Raw genomic sequence first — 26,548 nt, 5'->3', positions numbered from 1 at the left:
TTGATGTGGCGAATGCTTTAAACCAAACTAAACGATAATTCGAGGCCGAGTTGCTCAAACGTGGCATCAATTAGCTAGTAAAAATTAGCGTTATATCATCAAAATTGCGGTGAGGGTAAAAGGAGGAATAAGTTAGCGGAATGGCATTTGGCATGACGTGCGGAAGGCATAATTATGCGAATACCACTGATGAGGAATAATCTAAATGAATCGAAGTAAAATAATTAAGGAGCGCGTCCTGTTTTCGTGCCAACCAAATTATAAGCTCGGAGCAGCAGCATTTTTGATGCTGCGGAATCTAGCCGAATGTTTAACAACTAGTCAGCAGAGCGAGATTAGAAAATACAAGCCTGGGAAACTGAACATGTCTGATCACTGGTTAGCAAAAAGTGAGGGTGAAGAAATCGATGAATATTGTTTATTGTTTTCGAACTATGAGTAAATTAAATATCTTGTTCACTTTTCATCTTGCAACTCCCATGTAGTTTACAAAAAGAACGTGGCAGCGTGTAGTCTTATCGAGAGGTAATAACAGACTGGAGGAACTGCTACAGCTCTTATAGAATTGCGCGAAAACAGGACGCGCTCTTCAGTTAATTTATTTGTCATTCCACGTAAACAGTCGTACTTCGTATAACTATTTCACTCCGAAAACTCATTCCTCATGCCTCAGAATAGATTCTTCGATATTCTTCCTCAGGAGTCACTAAATTTGCTAAATTCTGACATAACTAGTTCTCCCTCCTCCGCTTCTTTTAAAAGAAAGCTCAAAGAATTTCTTCTCTCTGGGTATTAACTTCAGATCTGTAAGGCTGTAATTTAATTAATTTAACTAACTTACTTATTGTGTGCGCGGTCAAAGTTAATTACCATAAGTCCACATTGTAATTCTTATATTAGATTAGTTACTTTAAGTGAGGAAGCCTGACTTCTTATAAGCCTCGTGGTTTCTTTTAGGTTTTCTCGCCATTTATCTTCTTTCATCAATTTTCTTCATTTTTTTTCCATCTTGTGCCGTAAATGTTGTGTATATGACAAAATAAATATTGTATTGTATTGTAATGCGTCATGGTAATGTATGAACTGCAATTTGTCATAGGTGAATACTTCTCCTCACATTATTTAGGGGGCTCCCTGCGGCTATGCGATCCCTGAATATACAAAATATTTGTTGCGCAGAGGAGTATCCATTTGTTTGTTTGCATTCTCTGGACTCTGTTAAACTGTACAGCAACAAAGCTGCGTTCGGCAGACAATTGAAGGTGAGTGTGTCAGAACTGGCTCTTGAGACTGTTTATTAAGACAAAGGCTCACTTCAGTGCAAGTACCGAATAATCGGGCCTATTTGGTCCAATATAAACAGAAAATGCGCCTGAGCGGGTGAAAATCGCCAATATGTGGAAGTGCTACAGATGTTTATAGGTCTGGTTGATTTTTACCTCGCGCGACACCAACAGGAAAAGAGACCCAGGAATTGGCCGATAAATTGATCAGAAGCTCCGTTACGACTTGAAGTCCATTTTGTTTTTTTAATTTATTCGTGATCAACACGTCTCGGGAATTCATAGCTGTTACACAAGACACCGCGATCTACTGCGTGTTCCTCTGGTAAAGACTACAAAATGTCTGAGGGTAGTTTTCGCATAAACAGCAACCGTCAGTTCAGTTCGCTTCCATCGAGCATAAGGAAAAGCGATGAATTAAGTAAGTTTAAGAAGCAGGCTAGACGCTATTTGATGCACTAAGTTAGTTTCTATATCTGTTTATTCCGTTTTCTTCATTCTTGTCAGTTGGGTAACGTGATTCTGTATTTATTTTAGTATTGTCATACAGGACTCCATTAAAACTAGCCGGCTCTGCTAAACTGCAGGATGTTCCTGTTTACTTAGTAAACAAATTGCAACGTAATTTGCAGTAATCGGTACATGTAAATTAGCTTTCACTAAGCGTTTCTTTTTAAGTGCTTATTATTAACAGGAGTAAGGGGCACCCAACAGTTCATTTCGGTGAACACCTAACCTTGATAGCCTCAGAATTTCGGATTTTGCACTGGGAACTTGGGAAAACAGGAGACAGCATTTTAATTGTTTTGCTTTAATATTCTGGTTGCCGGCCCCCTTTAGAGTCTTAAGCAATTTCTCGCCGATCCTTTATTTGTCCATTGTGTACCCGCAGGCGTGTTGTCGTATTCTGTTCCAGAAATTGTCGAAACTGCAAGCATAGGTCTTGTTCTTTTACTTTGTACACTTGCACACCTTAGCTTTAATGTTCAAAGATGAGCTAGTAACACAAATTCAAACAATTTACCAAGAAGTCGCAATTCGTGAGTGCCATGAAGCGAATCCGGTTGAAACCTTTGTCTTGTGGTCTTCGAACCATCGGTGAGGGTAAAGGGCGGAATGAGTTCAGTGCGGAATGGCACGCAGAATGGCATAATTATGCGAAGTACGATTTATGCCGAATAATTTAAAGGAAATAAATTAATTGAAGAGCATGTCCTGTTTTCACGTCAATTTGATGGAAGTTGCAAGTTGAACATGAAATCATAGTTCCTTGAATGCAAGAACTATAAACAGTCATTCATCGATTTCTTCACCCTCACTTTTTCCTAATCAATGCAGCGATGAGACATGTTTTTTTCCAGGCTTGTATATTCTAATCCTCGATCTGTTGTTTCGTTGTTTGATGTCCATGCCATTCCGCAAACCCATTCCTACTTTTACCCTCACCGCAAAAATTGCGAAAATCTTTCAAAATCAAGCTGAAACCATAACACCAAGAAAACGGATTTCAGCGTTCTTTTTTTTCGCTAAAGATTCAAGTCATCTCAACTGAGTCTACTCATTTGTAAATCGCCTCTGTGTAGTACTTATAATTATCTTCCTGTTTGATGAACGCAGACACTGTAACCAGCCACTGTCTGTGTAAAGCTCATACCGAAACCTCAGACCATCCATATTGCAATAATCAGCATCATCACCAAATAATTTTTCGTGTAATAAGCATAAGCAAATATAAGTACGTTGTACATTGCAGCCACCACCAAACCAGTTGTTGTGTGTGCCGGTTTCTTCGCCTCTCGATCGCCAGCATCCACCATGCCGTCGTTAAATTGCTGTTTTTTAGCTTTCTTTTTCTTTCCACTTGCTGAAGAAAGCTGTTCAAGCGACTGGACCATATTCATCTTGAAAGGCTTGGATGTGTTTCCTTAAAGAAACGTGTGTCGTTTTCTGAAAATTCTAGGATCGCAAGAACCTCCGGCGTTGCTTTGGGGCTCAGTCAGTCTTGATGGATGTGATTTTTAATTTCAGAACACTTTTAGCTCGTGAAAAATTAATTGATGGTTTCAGCCCGAAAGATAAACCAGATTGATAACTTTAATATTCGCCCTGTCAACAACTTGCTTTAGACATTTTTTACGCTTTTTGCTTAAATAATTAAACTTAATAACGCATTTATTTTGTAGGAATTACCCAGAAATATACCCAGCGGCCTAAGAGGTTACTTGAAAATCAAAACAAAACAAATGGTCTTAGGTTTTGCATATGGATAGACAGATGTCTTTTGGAAAAATCTGACCGCAAGGCTAAAAGTTGATATCCAGTTGTGACAACAGCATAATTTCACTCCGGCAATATTAATAATGGTAATAGGATTGAGTGGAGTTCGATTTTTTTTTATTTATTTATTTATTTATTTACTGATTCATACGAGTGACCACAGTGCAGCAGGGTCGAGTCTGATTTCTCGTATGATTACAGATCGAATCAGACGAAACAAAGTCCTGTTACCAATTAATCATAACCATGAGAATTTCCGACAACAAATGGATGTAACAAAAAAATACAATTGGAAATGAAGGAGGAAAAACTTTGACAGCCATTTTGACAAGGCTTGTGAATTACTGTTGCTATAGAAACTGTAATCACTATTGTGATTCGGTGGATTTAGTGCAGAGCTTTTAATGTGATTGGCTCATAGAACTGTCTGATTACACTCTCCAATTACAACTTTGCGGGATAATTAGTGCAAAATAGAGCAGTTTGTGAGCCAATCACATTCGATGAAATTGCAATGGTTTTGATTAATACACCGATTACCAAACCGTACTTGGCAAGTTCGCGATTCATTCCAATTCGTTCAACTTGTACAATTTGAGTGGCTGTACTATCCAGGAACTAAATTGGGTCTGTCAAGCTTAGAAAGGGAATGAATATTCACTGTCACGTCATTCAAGCCCCCCCTCCCCCCTTCCGTCCTGTAGTACACAACACAAATTTCGTAATTTACTCTCACATCCCCCGTACTACACCACAAAAATTTCGTCACGTCAAGAGAAAGTACTTGAACCTAATACAGAGGTATTTTCGCGAAGTTTATGACTATGTGGGAAAAGCAGATCTTAGCAAAAGCTGACTGGAATTCAAAACCAAAATTGTGGGTAACCACGAATTTTTACAACAATTCTGAAAAGCTGTCAAATAAATAAAAATCTTTGGCAAAAGGTTTCTTGACAGACCTACCCATCTTCCCTCTGCGGTGTTGTGGTTGCCGTGAGTTACTAAAAATAAATAAAGAATGGTTTCAAGCAGTGGCTGATTTTGGATTAAACTCCATTTTTGCGTCAGTATTTGAATAAGGTCAGGCATTCCTGGGTGGTATGTTGTGACGAATGATAGGATTTTCTCGTGAGTTATTTGTTGTTGTTGTAGTGCCGACTGCCTTCCGGCAAAGGTGACCTCAGATAGTGTTCGCTCTACAGGGTGTTTCGGATTTAACCTCGAGTTTCAAGCCGTGTTTTAAATTTGGAGAGTGACTCCATGAACGTATTTTCTACGGCGTTGGTTTGTAGACGTCTGATAGCCTAACCTTTAATGAAACCTCTCCTACCGTCGCCACCACCCCCACCCCCCCCCCCCAGCCACCACCACCAACACCCCCCGGTGAGTGTCACGAGGTAAAATGGTTGTACTGGAAGGTTTCAGTCGGCTTGTAATGGGTTGTAATGCCGAGAATAGATTTTATAAGCAAAGGCTGACTGGAATTCAAAGAAAAACTAGGGGATAACCACGCATTTTTACAACAATTCTGAAAAGCTGTGAAATTCATGACAATCTTTGGCACTAGACTTTTCTCCAAATTGAAGCTTAATTATCTCTGCCAAATTTGTCATGACCCCTTAGTTTTGTATTTGGATTCCAACAACCCTTGCCAAGATCTTCTTTTCCCACACAGTCATAACCCTTGCCAAAATATTTTGTTTGAGTTGGGACCGTCCCAAATTTGGAAACGACCATATCCCAAGATGCGCAGAACGCATGCGTAGTAAGAAAAGAAAGCACCACCAAGTGTAAGTCAAATAACGTTGTTCAAAGGTTTTCATTAATTAGATTAGAGTTTCCTTTGACATCAGGGACTTCCTTAGCTCGACGGGTTTTGAGATCGTGCATTTACATTGCCTTTGTCTGAACATAGACCTGGAGTTTATTTAAACACGGTAAACTTATGGGCAAAATTTGTTGGCATTTGAAAAATAGTGTTGTCTTTTGTGGCCAAAAATTTCAAACATACTGATCATGCAATACTCAGCGAATTTATAAACCTAAGATATCACGAAAAGGATTTACTGAACCTGGTGTGTTGAGGAGCGAACTGGTGAGAGGGGTGGGGCGGGGAAGTTTAGTGTCCGTTTGAGGGTAAATGAAACTACGACAGCCACTTGAGGGAAGATCAGATATTTGAAGCTGGTTTCAAACCAAAATCCGGCGACCCCCTCGACCCAGGCAATACATAATGACCAGTCCCTTATCTCGACAAATGTTTACGGCCAGTTATTTAAACAGAGTCTAACTTAGGCCCCGGATTAAGACAATCAGTAAGGCTTCTTGATACCGTCGACAGTAGACAATGTTAAGATTTGATTGTTGGCAAAATTGAAAATGGCTTAGAGCGTGGTTTTGTTAAACACCGTCTAAACTGTCTTTTAATAACTGACCCTTAATGTTTTCCCCCAGTCTTACTAAACTAACAGGCCGCAATACCAGCCAAATCAAATTTAACTCTGAAAGCTCAGTTTTCCGAATTTGTCTGGCTACTGTCTGTTATGTTATTTATCATTGCGTGCGCTGTAATCTTTATTGTGATTAATCCTCTTATTGATTAACATACATTCCTCGTACATGAAAAATGAGACCTCGTTTCCGTCCCTGATAGCCAATCAATTTCCACAAATCAAAGTGAACCCGCAATCTTAGACAGACCTTTAATGTTCGTGCGGTAATTGCTGCCATAATCGCTGTACTTTGCGCTATTTTAATTCTCTCAGCCAACTGAGCTCGAAGAATCGTTGTGAAACCTCTAAGGACGGAACTGAGGTAAGCTCGAGAACTTCGTTATTAATATTGTAGCAAAGCTTTGCTTAACAATATGAACAGAAATTCGGACAAAAACATTCACAAATTGCGTCTTGTTTCGATGTACCTAATTGCGCTAATTTTTTTCTCCGTCTAAGTTTGCACACAGTAGTGACAGACTTGAAGGTGAAAAAAGCCCCAAAGTTGAAGAAAAAAAAAACAGAGCAGGGGAATTAAAAATACTGCTTTGAATGGCCGCAACATAGGAATTTATCCATAGTTGCAAAAGTAAACTGAATCACATGATATATCCACAACAGTTTCATCATGATCATCATACTTCGGCCTTAAACGAGATAGAATTCATCGCACCGCGCCAGGAATCTTTGTTGTTCATTTGATTTCGTGGGTCGTTAGTTTCTTGCTGGGCGTCCCGTGCAATAGGATCCATCCATTAGACATGACAGTCTCCAACAGACAACCAATGTTTGGTTTATCAACGAAGTTGGTAATTAGGGTAAATTTTTCAGCTCTAACGTTGACAAACCAAACATGCGTTTCTACTCCCCACGGACGCATGAGACGCAGCCCAGCACGTTTCTTTAGAAACTGGCCCCCTTATCCGACAGAGTACGTTTGAGATAACTTCGGTCCTCGGCACGTAACCAGTGGCCGGCTACTCAGGGTATGGAAATTATTTCAGCAGCCATTCTCTAACAATTCAAGTTGCTTCCATTTTAAAAATCCGGAATAGTGCGTATTAACAGACGCTTGGCGATACGTGCCTGCGCGATTTCGCAGCCATTTTGAATTGGGGCAACGTGGCGCAAAATATGGACATCCGGTTAGATATAATTTCTGTGAAAAAATTTTCGTGAAAATTCAATTCAATTCAAACTATATTTGCCGATTAAATTAAGAACGGAGCAAGTTTGGTGGAAAGTGGGAAGTGCGTTCATTTATCTGTTTGTCTGTAAAGTTCAGAAGAAAATTGACAGACATGTTCGTGAAAAAGACAAAAGTTATGACGTCTGACGTTAACGGGACATTACGGTAGTCTGAAATGTCCCGCGCCCCCTGCGGGTTAGGGGGAGGAGACGACTGACATTTCAGACTAGACATTACGAGATCTTTGAACGAAATGTTTTAGGGATACGGCCGACAGAGATATGGGAAATTGAAAATAAAGAGCCTGGGAAAGCCAGATTCGCGAAGCTCTGTCTTGAGTTAGTATTGTTTCTGAAAAAAATAGTCCGTTGACTGCATAACAAATGTTGCGTGTAGATAAGCTATAGAAATATTTTGTGTGAAAGGCATGTGTGCATGATACGCACACGTGAGGGAGAGAATAATAAGAGCGGGACTGGGAAGAGGCTGCCTTGTAGAAGTCAAACTACCTAGCAACAGTCAAGGATGGATCTAATTATTATGCCACAATATCGAGTCTTACGTGGCTGCTCGTCTCATTATGGCTTAGAGTTCACTCATATACAAAGAGATTCGGAGTAGAACAATATAACTCAAAAAAGCCCTTGGATTTACGACAGAAAACAGAGTGGAATAAACGGAAGGAAGCTTCTATTTATAATACCTTTAAAAAAGCGGGCTTTCTATATAAAGAAGAGCTGGTATATTTATTTGGGTACGAAATAATCAGATTAGGGAATAATGCACTTTCCTCAGGTAAGTATATTAATATATTTAATAGGATAACATGCGGTCAAGATTGGAAATAATTCAGACGAGAAAATTCCGAGGACAAATAATATGCGGCCGAGTCCAGTTTCGCAGGCAGAGGAATGTTTGAATCCAATTCTCTTTTAAGTTTCACAAGCATGTTTTGCTTTACTTGATAGTTTTACTGTGCGGTTAATTTAGTTAATGTTAATGTTTCATATCCAGTTTTTTTTCCAACGTGGACAGGCGTGTTGTAGTGGTTACTTGTTAATTATACTGTACAGGAAGAGTACAAGAGCATTTTGAAGAGCCTTTCCCCATTACATAATGACACATATTGCAGAAAATACAATTTTAAAAATAATCTGGTTTTAGAAATAATCCTTGTTATGAACTAACTTGCAAAGGAGGATCGAAAATTAGCAAGTAATACTATGAGTACCTAAATGAGCATAATATTTTAGCATGACAAAGTAACGTACGTGGATAATTTGACTCGATTTGCATGATCTCTGTTTAACCAAGTTTCTTCAATTATAAACTTCAAGTGACAAATTCCTGATATTTTTTTTCATTACAAAGGTAATCTATCATGCCAGACAAATTCCAAAAGGAATGCCTTGAGGCCCATAACAAATATCGCGCCGAACATGGCGCCCCACCGCTAAAATGGTCTTCAAAACTCGCCGCTGACTCAGACAAATGGGCAAGAGAGTTGCTACGCAACAACAAGCTGCAACACAGCTCTGGGGAATATGGAGAGAATCTCGCTTTTGCTTCTGGTGTGTGGAAACCTATCCAACGAGATGTTGAGTAAACTTGTGTGCAAGGCTGTAGAGGATTCGTGTGGACGTTTGTGTGTAAGACGAGGGGGGGGGGGGGGGGAGGAGGGGAGGAGAATGGTAGGGGGCGTGAATGGAACTTAAACAATTCCCAACTGGGAGCTGCAAACTGACTTGTGTGTCAAGAGCATGTATTTAAGGACGGTGCCTACTATTATTACTGCGCATACGTTCTGGGCACCTCAAGATACTCGGGTTTCCTATGGGTGGTGCTTACTAATACAGGAATATTTTTGCGCAGTTTAAAACTATACGGTGAAAGCAGAACCTAGCAAGTGCTCTTGGCATCCCAAACGAAAATTGGGAGTAACCACGCATTTTTCAGAGATATTAATCTTCAATTTAAGAAAAAGTGTTATACATTGCTTTATATTTTGGCGCTTTTTAGAAATGTTGTTGCTTAATTATCTCTGAAATATGCGCGGTAACCTCCAATTTTCTTTATTGCATTTCAATAACCCTTGCTACGATCTGCTTTTCCTTCGGTATTAGTAGGCACCGTACTTAAGCTGCAACTGTTTAAGTTCAAAGTTTCCCCAAACTTCCACAAGTGATATCATACCGTCAACTTCCGAAAATAAGCTCCGGCCTAAAACCATTTTGAAACACAGAATCACTCCAATGAGACATTAGACGGAATTACTTGTGTTTAGGTAAGAATTTGCGCTGCCTATCATAAGAAGCTTGGATCTCATTAGTTTGGATTTCTAAACATACATCTCATTCGGTGGATCCCCAGTAAACGCGCAATTAAAACTGAGCTTTTCTTGTATAACTGCATTAACTATCTCTCAATTATCACATGGCCTCCATCTAGTGGCCACCCGGCGTTATCCACCCAGTCCTCTTTTCACCCCAACCATCCTCTCTCACTTTTAGCTTTCGTAACAGGGTAAAATAACTTGAAAGGTCGTCGGAATGTAAACGCTTTTTTTCTTTGTCGAATGTAGGTTATGAATTAACCGGGGCCAAAGCCACACAGATGTGGTACGACGAGGTCAAGGATTACAACTTCAAAAACCCTGGGAACTTCGGCGGCACGGGGCATTTCACTCAAGTAGTATGGGTAGCTTCTCAAGAAATGGGCGTGGCCAAAGCTGGCGAGGGAAGCGGAACACAGTTCGTGGTGGCCAGATATAACCCTGCAGGGAACTTCAGGGGTCAATACCCCGAGAATGTTAAACCCAAGGGTACTAAAGGAGGAAAGAGCGGTAAGCTACTTGGCTTTATTTAGTTTTTGTTGCGGCGTTGTAAAAAGAAGATCTAGGTTTCGTTTTCAGGCTCGTTGGTTGTGTCTGAGCGTGTTATGCGTTGGGTGGCAGTTGAACATGGAGCTAAAGCCGTGAGTGAAGGATGGGTCGAGAATTAACAGTGACGGGCGACCTGTGCCGTTTGCAACGTCTTACATGGTTGGTCGATGAAACAAAAGAACAAACAACAGTGCAATGCTCCCAACCCTAAAAAAATCAATGCAGTTGCAGGTTATCAGGGTCCAGTGAAAATAGAGCTTTTGAAATGTGCAGGTCTACTGAACAGTGTGACCAAGTGTGAAGAGCGACTAAAATATACAAACGTAGGCAAAACATAAGATTCGTTAAATGTCGGGAAACCAAATAAAGCAGAGTATTTCAGATGCTAATTACAGCTGAAATGATTTAACCCCACCTCGCGTGCCCTCCTCTCCATTTTACGGAAAGTACCACAACTAATGGAAACTTTGTGTTTATATCAACAGGAGGAGGAAAAAAAGGCTGCATCATTCTATAAACAGCGAGGAGAATGGAGCCGCTTAATAAGATCCACTCACACGCACAGAGACGCAAACAACAACTTTTGATCACTCATTAATCTTTTTATTTGCACTAACAAGTTTACTTAGTTTATTTACTTGTGAGCTTATAAGCTGCATGAAAAGCCGAGCAATGGCTACTGGGTGCGGGGAAGAATATTGAAAAATAACTCAGGCTGGTGAACGAAAATTTAGCGTCCTATCCCTACTATAAGGAGCAGTGCACTGTCTTATTTATTCCCTTTTTTCTGTTTTAACAGGGTATAACAGAGGGGTGCTGATAGCCAAACGATAGTAAGCCGTTAAAGGGAGTGTAATAAAAGTCGATATTCGTTGCTTGAGTTGCTCTACTCTCACACGCGCTCTGGCAGCTGGTTTTCAAAACAATTTCCTCTTGAATTTGAATCAACGAGGTTTGACATTAAAATCACTCTTGTTTGATTCTCAGTTATTGATATATCGCGTTCCTGTTGAATTGTTGCCCTTTACTTCATTTAACTCTTTTCAACTTTAGTCGAATATTGCTCTACTTTGTTTTACACGTACTTTTTTAAATCCCCTTATTACCACTCGTTCACGTCACACCAATACTACTGAATAGGAAAAGTGACACGAGGACGGAGTTAAACTCAGTTTCTGTAGCATGAATGCTAACCTACACCGGTTGCAACGTCTTATGGTTGGTCTACAGGACAAAAGAACGAAACAACAGAACAATGCCCCCAGTCTTAAAAAAATTCAGCTTCAGGTTATCAGAGTCCAATGAAAATAGAGGTTTGAAAGATGCAGGTCTACTGCAGCATGAAGCCACAAGGAAAATAGGTACTCCCCCCCCCCCCCCTGGATGGGATGCTAGTCCACCGCAGGGTACCCCCAGTAGTACGTCGCCGGTAGCCATTTATACAACTGGGTGAAGAGAGAGACACACACTTCGATATACTGCTTTTCACATGGCCGGAAATCATGTTCTAATTCTAAATCTCCCTTTTTTTAAACATATTCAAAAGCACTGAGGTTTGTATCAAAACAACCTCACTTCCATTCAAAGACCAGATTAGTAAGGACATATCTGTAAAACGGCAAGCTATTGCTTAAATATAATTTGTTTTTCCTTAGTACTAATATATTACCAACGCCTCTTGGGCAGTATTTCTTGAGGTGTTATTTATTATGCTTTACAAGGTAGTTCCAACGTTTGCGTTTCTTGATGAAGTTTGAAAATGTGACCATTCTAATAAACACCAAGCAATTCTTTCTTCAGTAGTAAGATAATTCCACAGAAACTTTAACATAGCATTCTAACTCCTATGTCAAACTAAATCAACACTACAGGACGTCAAAACTCGGATAAAATCCCTTAGCCTTAACTGTAAGTTCTTTTGTGTGAAACAATAGGGCAACCGTATGTGGTCATGAAATCCAAAATGGCGGCGCACGGGAAATGTAGAAGCAAAAATAGGCGATAATCAAATCCTGTTTTGTCCTACACGGAACTATTATTTCCATGTTTTCCATATTTTCAACAATTTAAGGTTAGTTCATGCCGACAGTGGAGGTTTCCTTAAAGGTGTAGAGGTTTTTAATTTTATGTCGAAAACGTTTGTACATAAAAATCTGTCTTGTAGTGCTGCTTATTGTACTGTACATGGTCGTTCTATCTTTTGCGTCCCTTGATGAATTCTGAAGCGTTTAAAGCTACTGCATGAGCGGTACATTATGTCGTTTTGTTTATTATGTTGAACACAGTGGTTGTAACTTTTAAGTCTGTGGAGTGAAATCCTAAAGTGTGATCATTCAAAGCTACTGAGCGGTATTTTCCTATGGTACTGTTTGTAACGCTTTTACAAGATGGCTCTGACTTGTGGGCGCGTGAATGAAGCTATCCATCAACGAGTAGCGTATACTACGTTCCTATGAGCGTTCTTTCTATTCTACCAAGAGCCGTTACTGATTCTACTATAAACTGGTAACGTTTGAGGTTGTGACTAAAATCCCACAGTAGCTCCTTTTCAGTCAAGCTATTGAACATTGCAAAACAATATTCAGGAGTTTTTCTTCTTGTATGTACATTTTTCATTCTCCGCAATAGCGAAGAGAGCACCCAGGCTCGTAGGTGTAAAACGACCCACTTTGGCACTCATCCTTATCTGATTAGAAAAGAAGAAAATTTGATCAAGATAGTCTCAATTGGCTAGAAAGCAAAGAATGACCACAGCTCAAGTAATTTAAGTTAAATTTACTTTCATATCAAACTGGTGGTAAGGTGACTGGTGGCACTCGGCGTCACATTCAGTTTAATTACAAGAAGAGTATTGTACAAGCCCGCAAATGATCCTACAACTAACAACCAGCACTCTGGTGAATTCGACTATTCATTGACTGTCAACTGACGCTCAAATACTAATAAATTTAATACGATTAAAATTGAAAACAACCTCCTTAAATAAACATACTGATTATAAATTCAAATAGAAAAAAGATCCTCGCAGTTACTACGCAACTTAAGAAGTTGCAGAAAGAAAGCCTGAAAAAATTGAGGCTTGAACGGGATTTGAACCCATGACCTCTGCTATGCCGGTGCAGTGCTCTACCAACTGAGCTATTAAGCCAACTGGGAGCTGATCATATTATGAGTTCGTAATATACCCGTGAAGCATGAATAAGTAAATGTTAATATATGAAACATATAGTTTGAACTAAGGATGAAAGATCAAATAGAAGAAAGATCCTCGCAGTTACTACGCAACTTAAGCAGATGCGAAAAGAAAGCCTGAAAAAAGTTCAGGCTTGAACGGGATTCGAACCCATGACCTCTGCGATGCCGGTGCAGTGCTCTACTCAAGCCAGCTGGGAGCTGACTTTACGACTGACTTTAAGTCGTTCGTTTCTTCCCATTTCAATATTTGCTAATAGTCGTTTCTGAAATCCATTTGCCGTAAAAAAAAAAAAAAAAAAATCGCCAAGGAGATGAAAACGCTCTGTGAGCGAACTCGTCATTTGAACAGGTAAATAAAATGATATTTCAAATTACATTTATGTCACTAAAATTTGTTCGCTTCTTTCATTACGTGGCTAAGTGAATAAGCGGCTACCTAGCTACCTGGCTACGGGGTTTCAAGGTTAAAGAAAGAGGTATAAACACATTCTCTTTGTTGTTTGCCGCAAGCAAGTTACGAGTTATAGGCGAGGCCCCGCATCACGCTTAAAGAACGAGGTATGCGTACCATTGTTTTAGAAGTATATTATTGAATTTAGAAGTATCCCGTAGCCACTGTTTTAGAGGTATTTCCCGGAAACGGGAAAGCCTGAAGGTTTTTATGTCTGCCGCGTTTCATGTTTGCTGAAACGAGCAGTTCTGCGTGTCCAAGTCGAACTTTTGGAAAGAATATATGTCCAGAAAAGGAAAGTTTTGGTTAGTTTCGGTAAATGGAAGGATTAAGGTCTATGTTATCTTTTGTGCTAAAGGGTTGGGTTTGACTGACTATCACTCACTTTTAGATGAACACGATAAGAATGGTCAATGAAAGGAAACTTCTCAAACGTTTCCCAGTTTCAATTTCTTAACGAGGCGACTTATATATCTCTGAAAGCTGGCAAAAACTTTGGAGATTTAGTGAAATCAGTTTAATTGTATTGTGCCTTGGGTGAAGAAGATAGAAGATATTGTGCCTCGGTAAAAGATGGTTAAAATTTTTAAGATCGTTAAGGGTGTTTGCCTTTTAACCTGCGCAAGACCTACTGACCTTTTTTCTTGTTATTATTGATTCGAAAATACCCTAAACGTTGGTTTGAGCTTCAAAATAGAAACTCGGAGCAGTGATTTTATCATGGTGGTAATGTTTTTCCTGACTTGAAGTTGAAACTGTGGATTATGAAAGTCATATCGCGTGACTCTTGAGATCGTAGAAGTATTTCTTCAATTCGCAACGATCATAGCTTCAGATAACACCCTTAACTGTGACGACAGACTTGGCAAAAGACGTTTCCACTGATTGTGAAGCCACCCTGGTTAGGGATGAAGCAAATACCACTAAAATTACAGTTAATGTATGGAACTTTGGCTGATCTTGAGCCCCATTCTGTAATCAACTTCACTTAAAATTGATTGAATTTCAAAATTTAAAGTCATTTTGTAAAACCGTAAGACCGTTACAGGCGTAAAGACGTTCAGAAGAAATCTTTCGAGTCGCTAGTAATTTCGGGGTAATTTAATGAAATATTCTGAATGTTTGATAGTTTAATATCGTAATGTTTTTCAACAAGACCAGTCGGCAAACCGTAAGCAATCAAAGTTTTTGACTTTTTCGCACCTTGTTTTGTTTGAGAGATTTTATTGTTGTCATTGATAGTGACCCGCATTTTCTCTCGTGCGCGTCCGCTGGTGCGCGTCCATATTTTTGTGAAGATTGTGTTGCCTGAACTCGATAAATTGCTGAAAATAAGACTAACAATTAAATGCATACTGGAGTGTGAGTCAAGAGTGGCGCACGGAATTAAAAGCAACTGAAACTCTTATGGCAAGCATTGGTAACCAACAGACCGATTTTCTTACACCTTGTTTCGATCGAATGATTTCATTATTTTTTCCTGCTAGACAACCTCTAAACGTCAGAACATAAACTTATGTGTAAAAGTATTCCGCATGCGGGCGCGTGGATAACGATTGATGTTAAGCGGTTCGCGAGTAAACGGAAGTTAAAGTTTTGCACGATTTATTGCTCAAAGCGAACGGAACAATGGCGTGAAAATGGCGCAAACTTTGAAAGCGCTACGAGGAACAAGGCTAAATGACTCAGTTTCCGTTTCTCCCATCGCAATCGTGACAGTAATAATGGGCGTTGTACTAATTTGCTACGACTTTCTATGACAGCGGCGGTAGTTGGAAGCCATTAGAGATATTAACTTTTTTTCACTGTTACATTCAACGTTCTATAATGCCGAACTTTACAAAGCAAACCTTTGTTGTAAGTATTGCGTATGTGTTGGCGTTGGTAACAATTAATGTTGAGCGACTCGTGAGTGAATTTAAATTGAACTGTGCATGAATTAGTGCACGTTGCGAATTGGAAAAGTATAAAAGACAATAGCGTCATAAGGCGCAAATTTTGAAAGCAATTCAAGGAATAACGCTTTATGACTCAGTTTTGTTTAGTTCATCGCAATCGAGACAAATTATTTTGGGGTTGTTCGACTATTACCGTTTTCTATGATAGTGGTGGTAGTGAACGTTCTGACCTCTACAGGCCCTAGCGCGGAAGGCATGATAGCGCGTCGGATTTTTAGCGGCTGATCTGTCCGGAGGTGTTTCTTTTAAAATTTCTGAAAATTTTCTCGGCCGGAAACTGTGTGTTTATTTTTAGAGCTGACAATTTTGCAAACACTCGGTTAGTTTCCATGTTTAAAAATGCCTGAACAAAAACTCTTGGAAGTTTTGAGACAATAAATTGCACGAGTGAACCTGACTCTTCATATCCCAAATTCCCCAACCCTCTCCTGTTAGATTATTTCTGCCTCAAGAAATGATTTCGCACCCTACTACCCCAAAGGGGGCATTGTAACACTACAGTCGCTAACGAAGATATTTGAATTTTGCGGTCGGTGATTAGGCTACGCTTCGGTAGTCGCAACCTTTGTTTTACGAATAATAAATGCTCTTTCCCTTAAACGAAAAAGACCATAAAAGGAGCGAAAATGTGCCCTATTGTCAACCCAAAAAGTCAACCCAAAGTTTGATACGTTTAATTCAATGTTCTTTCGAAGTGAGCCCTCTCGATGAGTTTTTTTTACTCTTAGGGCAAACTTCGACAATAAAATATGTTTATAACAAAAACAAATCAAGATACTAAAAACCGCTTGCGCGATTTCGCCGCCATTTTGAATTGGGGCAACGTTGCGCAAAATATGGACATCCGGTTAGAAATAATTTCTGTGAAAATGTTTTTGTGAAAATTCAAACTGTATTTGCCTAACGGGGCAAGTTTATCTGTCTGTCCGCAAAGTTCACAAGAAAATTGACGGACTTGCTCGTGAAAAAAGACAAAAGGTATGACGCCTGACGTTAACGGGACATTACGGGATCTTTGAACGAAATGTTTTAGGGATACGGCCAGAGAATTAATCTGACAGGGATATGGGAAATTGAAAATAGAGAACCTGGGAAAGCAAAATTCACGAAGTTCTCCTGAGTTAGTATTGTTTCTGAAAAAAATAGTCCTTTGTTATTCCAACAATAAATTTTGTAAAGGAACAATACTCCATATCTGGCCAGATGAATTTTGCTCCCTATGCGGCCAAGTCCAGCTTCGTAGGCAGAGGAATGTTTGAATCCAATTCTGTCTTAATTTCACAAGCATGTTTTGCTCTACTTGATAGTTTTACTGTGCAGTTAATTTAGCAGCCAGAGTAGCTTTTTATATCCAGTTTTTTTTTCAACTTGGACAGGCATGCTGTAGTGGTTACTTGTTTATTATACTGTACAGAAAGAGTACAAGAGCATTTTGAAGAGCCTTTCTCAAACTCATTAATAATTCATGAAGAGAAAACAAAGGAAATCACTACCGTGAAGGAGGTTTGGGAATGTGATCTTAATTATCATAAAATTTTGTGAACTTTTGCTTCGAATTTCTCCAAGAATTATCAATAGTTTTGAGAAGCTATATCAAACACTCGAAAGAGTGTTTCCTCCTATTTCCAAACGCCTCGAAGTTGGTTAAAAAAAACTCGGCTGCACCTCGTTTTTCCAACCTACTTCTCGGTGTTTGGAAATCGGAGGAAACACTCTTCCTCGTGTTTGATATATTACTTCTTGTTTAATGACACACATTGCAGAAAATCCAATTTTAAAAATAATCTGGTTTTAGAAATAATCCTTGTTATGAACTAATAATAAGCAAGTAACACTATGGTTACCTTAATAAGCATAATATTTTAGCATGACAGAGTAACGTACGTGGATAATTTGACTCGATTTGCATGATCTCTGTTAAGTCCGATGGATATGCATCTTGACCAAGTTTCTTCAATTATAAACTTCAAATAACTAATTCCTGATATTTTTTTATTACAAAGGTAATCTATCATGTCAGACAAATTCCAAAAGGAGTGCCTTGAGGCCCATAACAAATTTCGCGCCGAGCATGGTGCCCCACCGCTAAAATGGTCTTCAAAACTCGCCGCTGACTCCGACAAATGGGCAAAACAGTTGCTACGCAACAACAAGCTGGAAAACAGCTCTGGCGAATATGGAGAGAATCTCGCTTTCGCTTCTGGTATGTGGAAACCTATCCAACGAAACATTGAGTAAACTTGTGTGCAAGGGATGTAGAGGATTCATGTGGACGCCTATGTGTAAGACGAGGGGGGACGGGAGGGGAATGGTGGGGGCGAGAATGAGACTTAGCAATTCACAACTTGGAGCTGAAAACTGACTTGATTGTCAAGAGCATGCATTTAAGCTGCAACTATTTAAGTTCAAAGTTTGCTCAAACTTCCACAAGTGATGTCATACCGTCAACTTCCGAAAATAAGTTCCGGCCAAAAACTAGCCCTCCCCCCCAAAACCAACCCATTTTGAAACACAGAATCATTCCAATAAGACGTTAGACGGAATTACTTGTGTTTAGGTAAGGATTTAAGGTAAGGGACGCTTTGCGCTGCCTATCATAAGACGCTTGGATCTCATTAGTTTGGATTTCTAAACATACATCTCATTCAGTGGATCCCCAGTAAAAGCGTAATTAAAACTGAGCTTTTCTTGTATAACCGCATGAACTATCTCTCAATAATCACATGGCCTCCATCTTAAAGTAGGCATTAGAAAAAACAAATCTTTGATTACAGGCAACTCTCTTGTAAAGCGACCATCCTTGGCGCACGACAAAATGGTCGCTCAGGAGAGGTGGTCGCTTACGGGAAAGATCAACAAAATAAGCCTAATGCTGGATTGATTAATTAATTACATAAAAATATTAACAGCTAAAATTAGACGAATAGAAACTAATTTATTCGATTTTTTCACATCTACTCACTCTTCTGATGAAACTTTGTATAACATTTTGGAACAGATCACTGTAATGTAACAATTAAGGGTGACCTACGGATCTAATTATAGCCATCTTTTCTGTCTGTAAACTGTTATTATCTGTTAGCAGTCCGGAGAAGCGTCATTTAAAATTGAACTTTTGTTACTTCTGAGTAATGATTTACTAACGATCATACGTGATTATGTTGGGTGGTCGCTTACCAGAAACAATAAGAATATGTCAATTTTCTGGCCTAAAAAGTGGTCTTGGTTCCTTAAGAATTTGAGATGTGGTCGCTTACGAGAGAGCTCTTGAAACAGTATTTAACTGAGAAACAAAACGGTCGTTCACGAAGTAGTCGCTTACGGGAGGTGGTCGCTTATGAGAAGTGGTCGCTATGAGAGAGTTGACTGTAATTTCACCGCCCGGCGTTATCCACCCAGTCCTCTTTTCGCCCGACCATCCTCTCTCACTTTTAGCTTTCGTAACAGGGTAAAATAACTTGAAAGATCGTCGAAATATAAAAGGTTTTTTCTTTGTCTAACGTAGGTTATGAATTAACTGGGGCCCAAGCCACGCAGATGTGGTACGACGAGGTCAAGGATTACAACTTCAAAAACCCTGGGAACTTTGGCGGCACGGGGCATTTCACTCAAGTAGTATGGGTAGCGTCTCAAGAAATGGGCGTTGCAAAAGCTGGCGAGGGAAACGGAACACAGTTCGTGGTGGCCCGATATACCCCTGCGGGGAACGTCATGGGTCAATACCCGAAGAATGTTAAACCCAAGGGTACTAAAGGAGAAAAGAGTGGTAAGCTACTTAGCCTTATTTAGTTTTTTTGGCGGCGTTGTAAAAAGGAGATGTAGGTTTCGTTTTGAGGCTCGTTGGTTGTGTCTGAGCGTGTTATGCGTTAGGTGGCGGTTGAGCGGGGAGCTAAAGTCGTAAGTAAAGGGTGGGTCGAGAATTAACAGTGAGGGGCGTCCTGTACCGTTTGCGACATCTTACATGGTTGAAGGTCAACTGAACAGTGTGACCAAGTGTGAAGAACGACTAGAATATACGATCATAGGCAAAACGTAAGATTCGTTAAAATGTCGGGAAACCAAATAATGAAGAGTATTTCAGATGCTAATAAGGGCAGAAATTATTTAACCCCACCCCGCGCGCGGGCTCCTCTCCATTTCGCGGAAAGTACCACAACTAATAGAAACGTTGTGCTTATATCAACAGGAGAAGAAAGGGGCTGCATCATTCTATAAACAGCGAGGAGAATGGAGCCGCTAAACAAGATTTACTCACACGCACAGGAACTATTAAACGCAAAAAACAGCTTATGATCACTCACTTATTAATCTTTTTTATTTTTCACTTACAAGTTTATTTAGTTTATTTACTTGTGGGCTTATAAGGTGTATGAAAAGCCAAGCTATGGCTGCTGTGAGGCTGGGAAGAAGATTAAAAAAAAAACCAAACAAACTGGTGAACGATAATTGTTGTATCTTATCCCCACTATAACATGCTGTGCACTGTCTTATACATTCCATTTTTTTTCTCTTTTAAATTTCTTTCAGCAGGGTATAACAGGGGGGGGGGGGGGGTACTAATAGCTAACAACGATAGTAAGTAGTGTATTAGAAGTCGATATTCGTTGCTCGAGTTGCTCTACTCCCACACGCGCTCTGGCAGCCGGTTCTCAAAACAATTTTCCCTTGAATTTGAATCGACAAGGTTCGACATTAAAATCACTCTTGTTTGATTCTCAGCTATTGATATATTGCGTTCCTGTTGAATTTAACATGTTTATTGTTGCCCTTTTCTTCATTAAACTCTTTTAACTTTTGTCGAATATTGTTCTACATTGTTTCAACGGAGTCTTTTTTTAAGCCCCTTAGTTATTTACCACTCGTTCACGCCACACCAATACTACTTAACAGGTAAAGTGACACGAGAACGGAGTTAAACTCATTTTCTCTAGCGTCAAGGGCGACCTGCGCCATTTGCAATGTCTTATATGATTGGTCGAGAGGACAAAAGAACGAACAACAGAACAATGCTCCCAATCCTAAAAAACAATGCAGCTGCAGGTTATCAGGGCCCAATGAAAATAGGGGTTTGAAAGATGCACGTCTACTGTAGCATAAAGCCACAAGGAAAATAGGTACTCCCCCCCCCCCCCTCTGGGTAGGATGCTAGTCCACCGCAGGGTACCCCCAATAGTACGTCGCCGGTAGCCATTTATACAGCATGGTGAAGAGAGAGACACACTTCGATATACTGCTTTTCACATGGCCGGAAATCATGTTCTTATGCTAACTACTAACTTATTTATATTTCCAAAAGCACTTAGGTTTGTACCAAAACAACCTCACTTCCATTCAAAGACCAAGTTAGTAAGGACATAACTGTAAAATGGCGGGCTATTGCTTAAATTTAATTTGTTTTTCCTCAGTATATATTATTTTTGTTATAAACCTGTTGAACGCCTCTTGGGAAGTACTTCTTGAGGTGTTATTTATTATGCTTTACAAGGTAGTTCCACCACTTGCGTTTCTTGATGAAGTTTGAAAATTTGACCATTCTAATAAGCACGAAGCAATTCTTTCTTCAGTAGTAAGATAATTCCGTGGGAACTTTAACATGGCATTCTAACTCCTTTGTCAAACTAAATCAACACTACAGGACGACAAAACTCGGATAAAATCCCTTGCCCTTAACTGTAAGTTCTTTTGTGTGAAACAATTGGGCAACCGTATGTCGTCATGAAATCGAAAATGGCGGCGCCAGGGAAATCTAAAAGCGAAAATAGGCGACAATCACATCGTGTTTTGTCCTACACGGAACTATTATTTACATGTTTTCCATATTTTCAACAATTTAAGGTTAATTTATGCCGAGAGTGGAGGTTTCCTTAAACGTGTAGAGGTTTTTAATTTTATGTCGTAAACTTTTGTACATAAAAATCTGTCTTCTGGTGCTGCTTACTGTACTGTACAAGGTGGTTCTATCTTTTGCGTCCCTTGATGAATTCTGAAGCGTTTAAAGCTACTGCATGTGCTGTACTTTATGTCGTTCTGTTTATTATGGTTGTAACTTTAGAGTCCGTGGATGAAATCGTAAAGTGTGATCATTCAAAGCTACTGAGCAGTACTTTCCTATGGTGCTGTTTGTAACGCTTCTACAAGATGGCTCTGACTTGTGGGCGCGTGAATGAAGCTAAAGTGTAACCATATCCATCGACGAGTAGCTTATACTGCGTTCCTATGAGAGTTCTTTGTATTCTACCAGGAGCCATTACTGATTCTACTATAAACTGGTGGTTCTAACGTTTTAGTCTGTGACTGAAATCCCACAGTAGCTCCTTTTCAGTCAACCTATTGAACATTGCAAAACGATATTCGGGAGTTCTTCTTCTTGTACGTACATTTCTCATTCTCCGCAATAGCGAAGGGAACACCCGGGTGTAGAACCAAGCTCGTAGGTGTAAAACGACCCACAATTCCTAAGCCTGATGTTAGTTTTGAAGTAACAGCACTTTTTGGACCACTGAAAACAAACACGTCTTGATACAATCCCCTCATGCACTTCGGGATGCGTTCCGTTCAGCCAACCTGGCGCATGCGTGTTACAGTGGTATGAAGGAATGCAGGTCGTTGCCATCTGGACGCCAGACTCGTTACCGAATCGGTACCAGGCCTTCTGTTTGATCACGTTACGGTCGCAAAGGATCTTAGGCGCCGAGTAATTACGGTGTCTATCGGCAGCGGTTAACCACTTGTACCCGGTACAACCTGCTAACAAGTCTACAAGATCAAAGATAGTGACAAATTACCCATCAAAAGAATAAAAAAAAAAGGCAATTAGGCTGCAGGACTTGTCTGTGCGTAGGCTGAACTTATTATTTAGTTAAGATAAGATAAGAAACCTTTATTTCAATAGGGTAACTCCTAAGTTCAGGGCTTCAATGTTTTCCGAACAAAATGTGACGTGGTGCTGCGTCGGTGAGAAAACGGACATAAAATCAACTGGGATGATCAGCAAACTTATCACCGTAAGGAGATTTAAAAAATGTGTTTGCGGGAGCTAGCCATTCGTCAGAGTGAATCAGTGAATTCTAGGTTGTGTGTGCAGTGTAAACCAAATAATGGCATTACGCTATTGGTGGAAACATGGTAATTCCATTAAAGTAAGAATAAATTTTAAAATTGAAAGCATGTTATGTTTGTTTAATCTTTCTGACTATTTTGACCAAAACATGACGGCCTTTCCCCCACACCAGTAGAACAAGAAAAAGCGTAAAAATTTAAAGCAAAAGTTCATCGTTCAAATCGGCAATCTTAAGAAAACGAACCGGCTTGAATGAATAAATCTCTTTCTTTTCCATGCTTAACTTTAAAAATCTTGTTTATTTGTTCTCTGGAACTAAGGTGTAATTACTTACCTAAGGCAATGCAGCTCGTCTTCCCGTCTCCGCCAAAGCCTTCTTTACAAACACACTTGTATGAGCCCACTGTATTTTGGCAAACCGCGTCGCTATGGCAACTATATGTCGATTTACTTTTGCACTCGTCCTTATCTGATTACAAAAGAAGAAAATTTAATCAAGATAGTCTCAATTAGCTAGAAACCAAAGAATGACCAAAGCTCGAGTAATTTAAGTTAAATTTGTAACGTGACTGGTCGCACTCGGCGCGGCGCTTAATGCGCCATCACCTTCAGTTTAATTACGAGAAGAGTATTGTACAGGCCCGCAAATTATCCTACAGAACTACTGCTGCTTCCTGTCTGAATGGGATGCTAGTCTATTGTAGGCCCACTCGTTCTCACTCAATCGGATGATTTAAAGCTTAAATTACCTGCTTACATCTATTTACTCTATGTTACGGTCCACCGCAAGTGACCTGGACTTTCTAAAGGGAACAACACGCGAACTCCGATTTTATTTTTAATTATGAAAGTTTTTTTTCTTCATAGTCTCAACCTTATCCTCTACGGTGTGGCGGTTCCGCCACTCTCTACTGTACCTTATCAAATTAGTTTTTCTAGACCCTGTTTTGTTCGGTAACCACCCTATACTTAATATATCCTCTCTCAGTCGTAAAAACTACCCTCCACACTTGAAGGACTGAACTCACCATCGATTAAATTGACGTCACAGTAAACCAAGCTCACTTCTCCTGGAGTGATGGATGAATGCATCCAGTAATTACCACTGACCATTTGTGCGCCTTCGCTACTTTTTATCTCTGTGCAGGACCAGGCAGGCAACTCACGAGTAGAACCGAGGGGGACTGGGAAGGAAGTCATATATACAAAAGGGTTAAGGGCATCAGCCAATCCCGCCTCACTTGAATCTTATTTGTAATTCTCTGGTTGGTTTTGGTCGTTCAGAAAATGGATGAATTGGCCTACTATGTAACTATACAGGTTTTTTTTTTTTTTTTATCCTTTATGCCTAAATGTAGATTAACACTCGTGTAACGCGCTAGCGGAATACATAGCGTGGAAGTTAGGAGCGCCAAGCGCGAATGTATAGCTCAGGCCCGTAGCAAGGCTAAAATAACTAGGGGGGCTGAGCAAAATGGTTAAACAAAACTACTTCCCCCCCCCCCTTTCCCGTCACCCCAAAAAACAGACAGATTAGGGAGTTTAAGATGCAACGAGAACATAAAAAGCAGTAGATTTAGTAAGCAAATCAATAACTTTGCACCTGCGTCACACCTTTTGGTACATTTCTTTGCAGTGTTTTTTTTTACGCGGACTACCGCGTAAATTCCTTATTTCTCGTTTGACGGAGGAAGTAAACAAACGAGGACAAATTTTTCTTCCTCTTTTTAAATTTGGAAGCTGGCAGTGAGAATCCGACTGTAGGAAAATTTTGCTCTTGAGAGGACATATTTGTGTAGCTTTCGACAACGCGCGAATACTAATTTTTTATAAACTAAGGGCATTTATATTGCTATCAATGAGCGGGTGTCTTAAAAAGCAAGCAGTTTATTTCAACAGCTTTCACGGTTTGAGATTGGTTGATTTCGATCCAAATTGGTTCTTATTTTCGATTCACAAGGTAGGAGTGCCTTCGTTGCTGGTGTATATAAAAACAAACTGTTAGCGAAAGAAACTGACAGGTAGTAAACAAATTATTGAAGGTTGTGAAAAGGCGCTTGCAGCATCAGAGTTCAAGACTGATTGATCAGTGCAGATTAATCTGTTTTAATTATCATTTTTTGGCACATCGTTTTTTAACTTCCAAAAATTCTGGGGGGGGGCTCAAGCCCCCCCTGCCCCTCCCCCTGCTACGGGCCTGCAGCTACGAAGTAGACTCGTTTCACACAATCAGCATGTACATGTATGCTCTATAACTAGTGCGGGCGTGGTTGCTGGTGTTTTGACTTCACTCAGGAATAAAACTGAGTCGGATATACGATTAATTGTTATACGGCCTGCAAGAACCGTTCGTTCGCTCAGCTGAGATTTCTCTACCTCAGTGAATACAGTATTCTCTTATTCGTGATCAACAGTAGGGTCAGAAGAATTCTGCTGTCTTTAAATTAAAAGAAATAACTTCTTTTCAACAAACTGTGAATTGAAGGCTTCTGGGCAACGAATGGTGGAAAAACTGATTCTTTTTAGAGCAACTGTAAAAAATCAGACAACGCATTTTACTGAGTACTGCTTGGTCAACAATTGATACTGATTTCACGGTTCTTTTCTCAGAAGACCTCAACCGCTGACGCATGCGCATTATAGTCCTTCACTTACCTCTTTTAGAAAAGCGCTTCATGTGAAGACGGTCTTTGTCTCCCACAAGATCCTCCGGCCTGGCCTGCATTGTGCGTTTATTCAGCTCACATTTGCCAGTGGATATGACAAAGTTTATACTTTGGCACTTGTCATCTGCATCGCACTCCCGCATGCATTCCCAAGGGCGTCCAGCGGTCTTCACTATTTTGAATACATGACCGCGGAGCATTTTGCCATACTGTGACGATTCAGCCTTCCCACAATGCTGAGCACTGATCATGGTGACGATCAAATCACACGTGATGAAGAAGACCAAAATGATTGGCCGCCGGTAACCGGTCATGTGTCAAATAAGATAGGCGAATTCCTTGCTGTTATTAGTCCGTGATTAAAAGCCTGAAGACAAATTAGACTATTACGAATGGATAGCAACGGGCAACACGCTTGGAAAAAATCTGAAAGAACGAAGCAAAAATAGATTTAAGTGAAATTTATCGAAGACACTGTTTTAATAAGATCTGTCACAAATCAGACTGTTTGCGTATCGGGTAAAGGGGCTCTGTCAGCTAGTTATAATACGAGCTTCAGCATGCAACAAACGAAAACGTCAAAAAAGCAATTGGCTTAATAACCAAAACAACAACTCTGCACGTGCATTACACTTTTTAGCACATTTCTTTACCGTCACTGCACGGCTAGAATGTGAAATTTCCTGATGGGACGTTTTATGGAGGACGTATCATCATCATCAATCTTTATTTACCCTCGGATTTTAGAGTAGCTTAATGCAGCTAACATCTCCGAGCATTTTTCCACCCAACCATGAGAATATACGCACAAAGTCCAGATTACAACACCGGGAACTACGTCCCCTACTGCGAACAGTGAGTGGGTTCTTTAACGTCCCACAGAGTTATTTACAAACAAGGATTGTGAGACGGGGCCTACGGGTTCTCGATATCCGAGAAGACTAGAAAGTTTAACCATTTGCAGATGTCAGAGCAAAGGCAGCACTTTCTCCTCAGTTATTTAAAGACCCTGAGTGGTGGTCCGGCCGGGGTTTGAAACCGCGACCTCCCGCACGGTAGTCCGACACTCTACCAACTGAGCTAACCGATCAGCCGT

At 40.1% G+C, this 26,548-nt stretch overlaps 3 protein-coding genes across 5 annotated transcripts; 2 read left to right on the top strand and 1 right to left on the bottom strand.

Moving 5' to 3' along the window:
• The first annotated feature begins 1,130 nt into the window (after positions 1-1,130).
• LOC146461610 (Golgi-associated plant pathogenesis-related protein 1-like) lies at positions 1,131-11,180 on the top strand. 2 transcript variants are annotated; one of them, XM_085086466.1, is made up of 4 exons: positions 1,131-1,262; positions 8,613-8,812; positions 9,823-10,083; positions 10,608-11,180. In XM_085086466.1, the coding sequence occupies exons 2-4, from the start codon at positions 8,623-8,625 to the stop codon at positions 10,637-10,639; spliced, it is 483 nt and encodes a 160-aa protein (XP_084942592.1). In that variant the 5' UTR covers positions 1,131-1,262; positions 8,613-8,622; the 3' UTR covers positions 10,640-11,180. The 2 variants fall into 2 exon arrangements, with proteins under 2 accessions (XP_084942592.1, XP_084942593.1); XM_085086467.1 differs by lacking the exon at positions 1,131-1,262 and adding an exon at positions 6,238-6,374.
• On the top strand, positions 6,282-20,191 carry LOC146461609 (Golgi-associated plant pathogenesis-related protein 1-like). 2 transcript variants are annotated; one of them, XM_085086468.1, is made up of 4 exons: positions 6,282-6,374; positions 17,730-17,929; positions 19,232-19,492; positions 19,913-20,191. In XM_085086468.1, exons 2-4 carry the CDS (start codon positions 17,740-17,742, stop codon positions 19,939-19,941), a joined length of 480 nt encoding a protein of 159 aa, XP_084942594.1. In that variant the 5' UTR covers positions 6,282-6,374; positions 17,730-17,739; the 3' UTR covers positions 19,942-20,191. The 2 variants fall into 2 exon arrangements, with proteins under 2 accessions (XP_084942594.1, XP_084942595.1); XM_085086469.1 differs by lacking the exon at positions 6,282-6,374 and adding an exon at positions 13,767-13,875.
• Positions 20,192-20,906: 715 nt separating this feature from the next.
• Positions 20,907-25,799, bottom strand: LOC146461608 (uromodulin-like). The gene is made up of 4 exons (XM_085086477.1): positions 25,442-25,799; positions 23,815-23,970; positions 23,121-23,255; positions 20,907-22,482 (listed from the first exon to the last, which is right to left on the bottom strand). Exons 1-4 carry the CDS (start codon positions 25,764-25,766, stop codon positions 22,109-22,111), a joined length of 990 nt encoding a protein of 329 aa, XP_084942603.1. The 5' UTR covers positions 25,767-25,799; the 3' UTR covers positions 20,907-22,108.
• Between the last annotated feature and the right edge of the window lie 749 nt (positions 25,800-26,548).

This window comes from Pavona decussata, unplaced genomic scaffold (genome assembly GCF_977016875.1).
Source record: "Pavona decussata unplaced genomic scaffold, jaPavDecu1.1 SCAFFOLD_195, whole genome shotgun sequence".
NCBI classification, from domain to species: Eukaryota; Metazoa; Cnidaria; class Anthozoa; order Scleractinia; family Agariciidae; genus Pavona; species Pavona decussata.
Note: the sequence above shows the minus strand (reverse complement) of the source record. Positions and strands in the feature narration are given on the sequence as shown.

Excerpts from the sequence above, each read along its gene's own strand:
- LOC146461610 (XM_085086466.1), top strand. The coding sequence starts at position 8,623 with ATGCCAGACAAATTCCAAAAGGAATGCCTTGAGGCCCATAACAAATAT. Across the intron at positions 8,813-9,822 it reads GAATCTCGCTTTTGCTTCTG|GTTATGAATTAACCGGGGCC; the intron begins GTGTGTGGAAAC and ends TGTCGAATGTAG. Across the intron at positions 10,084-10,607 it reads TACTAAAGGAGGAAAGAGCG|GAGGAGGAAAAAAAGGCTGC; the intron begins GTAAGCTACTTG and ends TTATATCAACAG.
- LOC146461609 (XM_085086468.1), top strand. The coding sequence starts at position 17,740 with ATGTCAGACAAATTCCAAAAGGAGTGCCTTGAGGCCCATAACAAATTT. Across the intron at positions 17,930-19,231 it reads GAATCTCGCTTTCGCTTCTG|GTTATGAATTAACTGGGGCC; the intron begins GTATGTGGAAAC and ends TGTCTAACGTAG. Across the intron at positions 19,493-19,912 it reads TACTAAAGGAGAAAAGAGTG|GAGAAGAAAGGGGCTGCATC; the intron begins GTAAGCTACTTA and ends TTATATCAACAG.
- LOC146461608 (XM_085086477.1), bottom strand. The coding sequence starts at position 25,766 with ATGACCGGTTACCGGCGGCCAATCATTTTGGTCTTCTTCATCACGTGT. Across the intron at positions 23,971-25,441 it reads GAAGCGCTTTTCTAAAAGAG|TCCCCCTCGGTTCTACTCGT; the intron begins GTAAGTGAAGGA and ends CTTCCTTCCCAG. Across the intron at positions 23,256-23,814 it reads TGACGTCAATTTAATCGATG|ATAAGGACGAGTGCAAAAGT; the intron begins GTGAGTTCAGTC and ends TTTTGTAATCAG.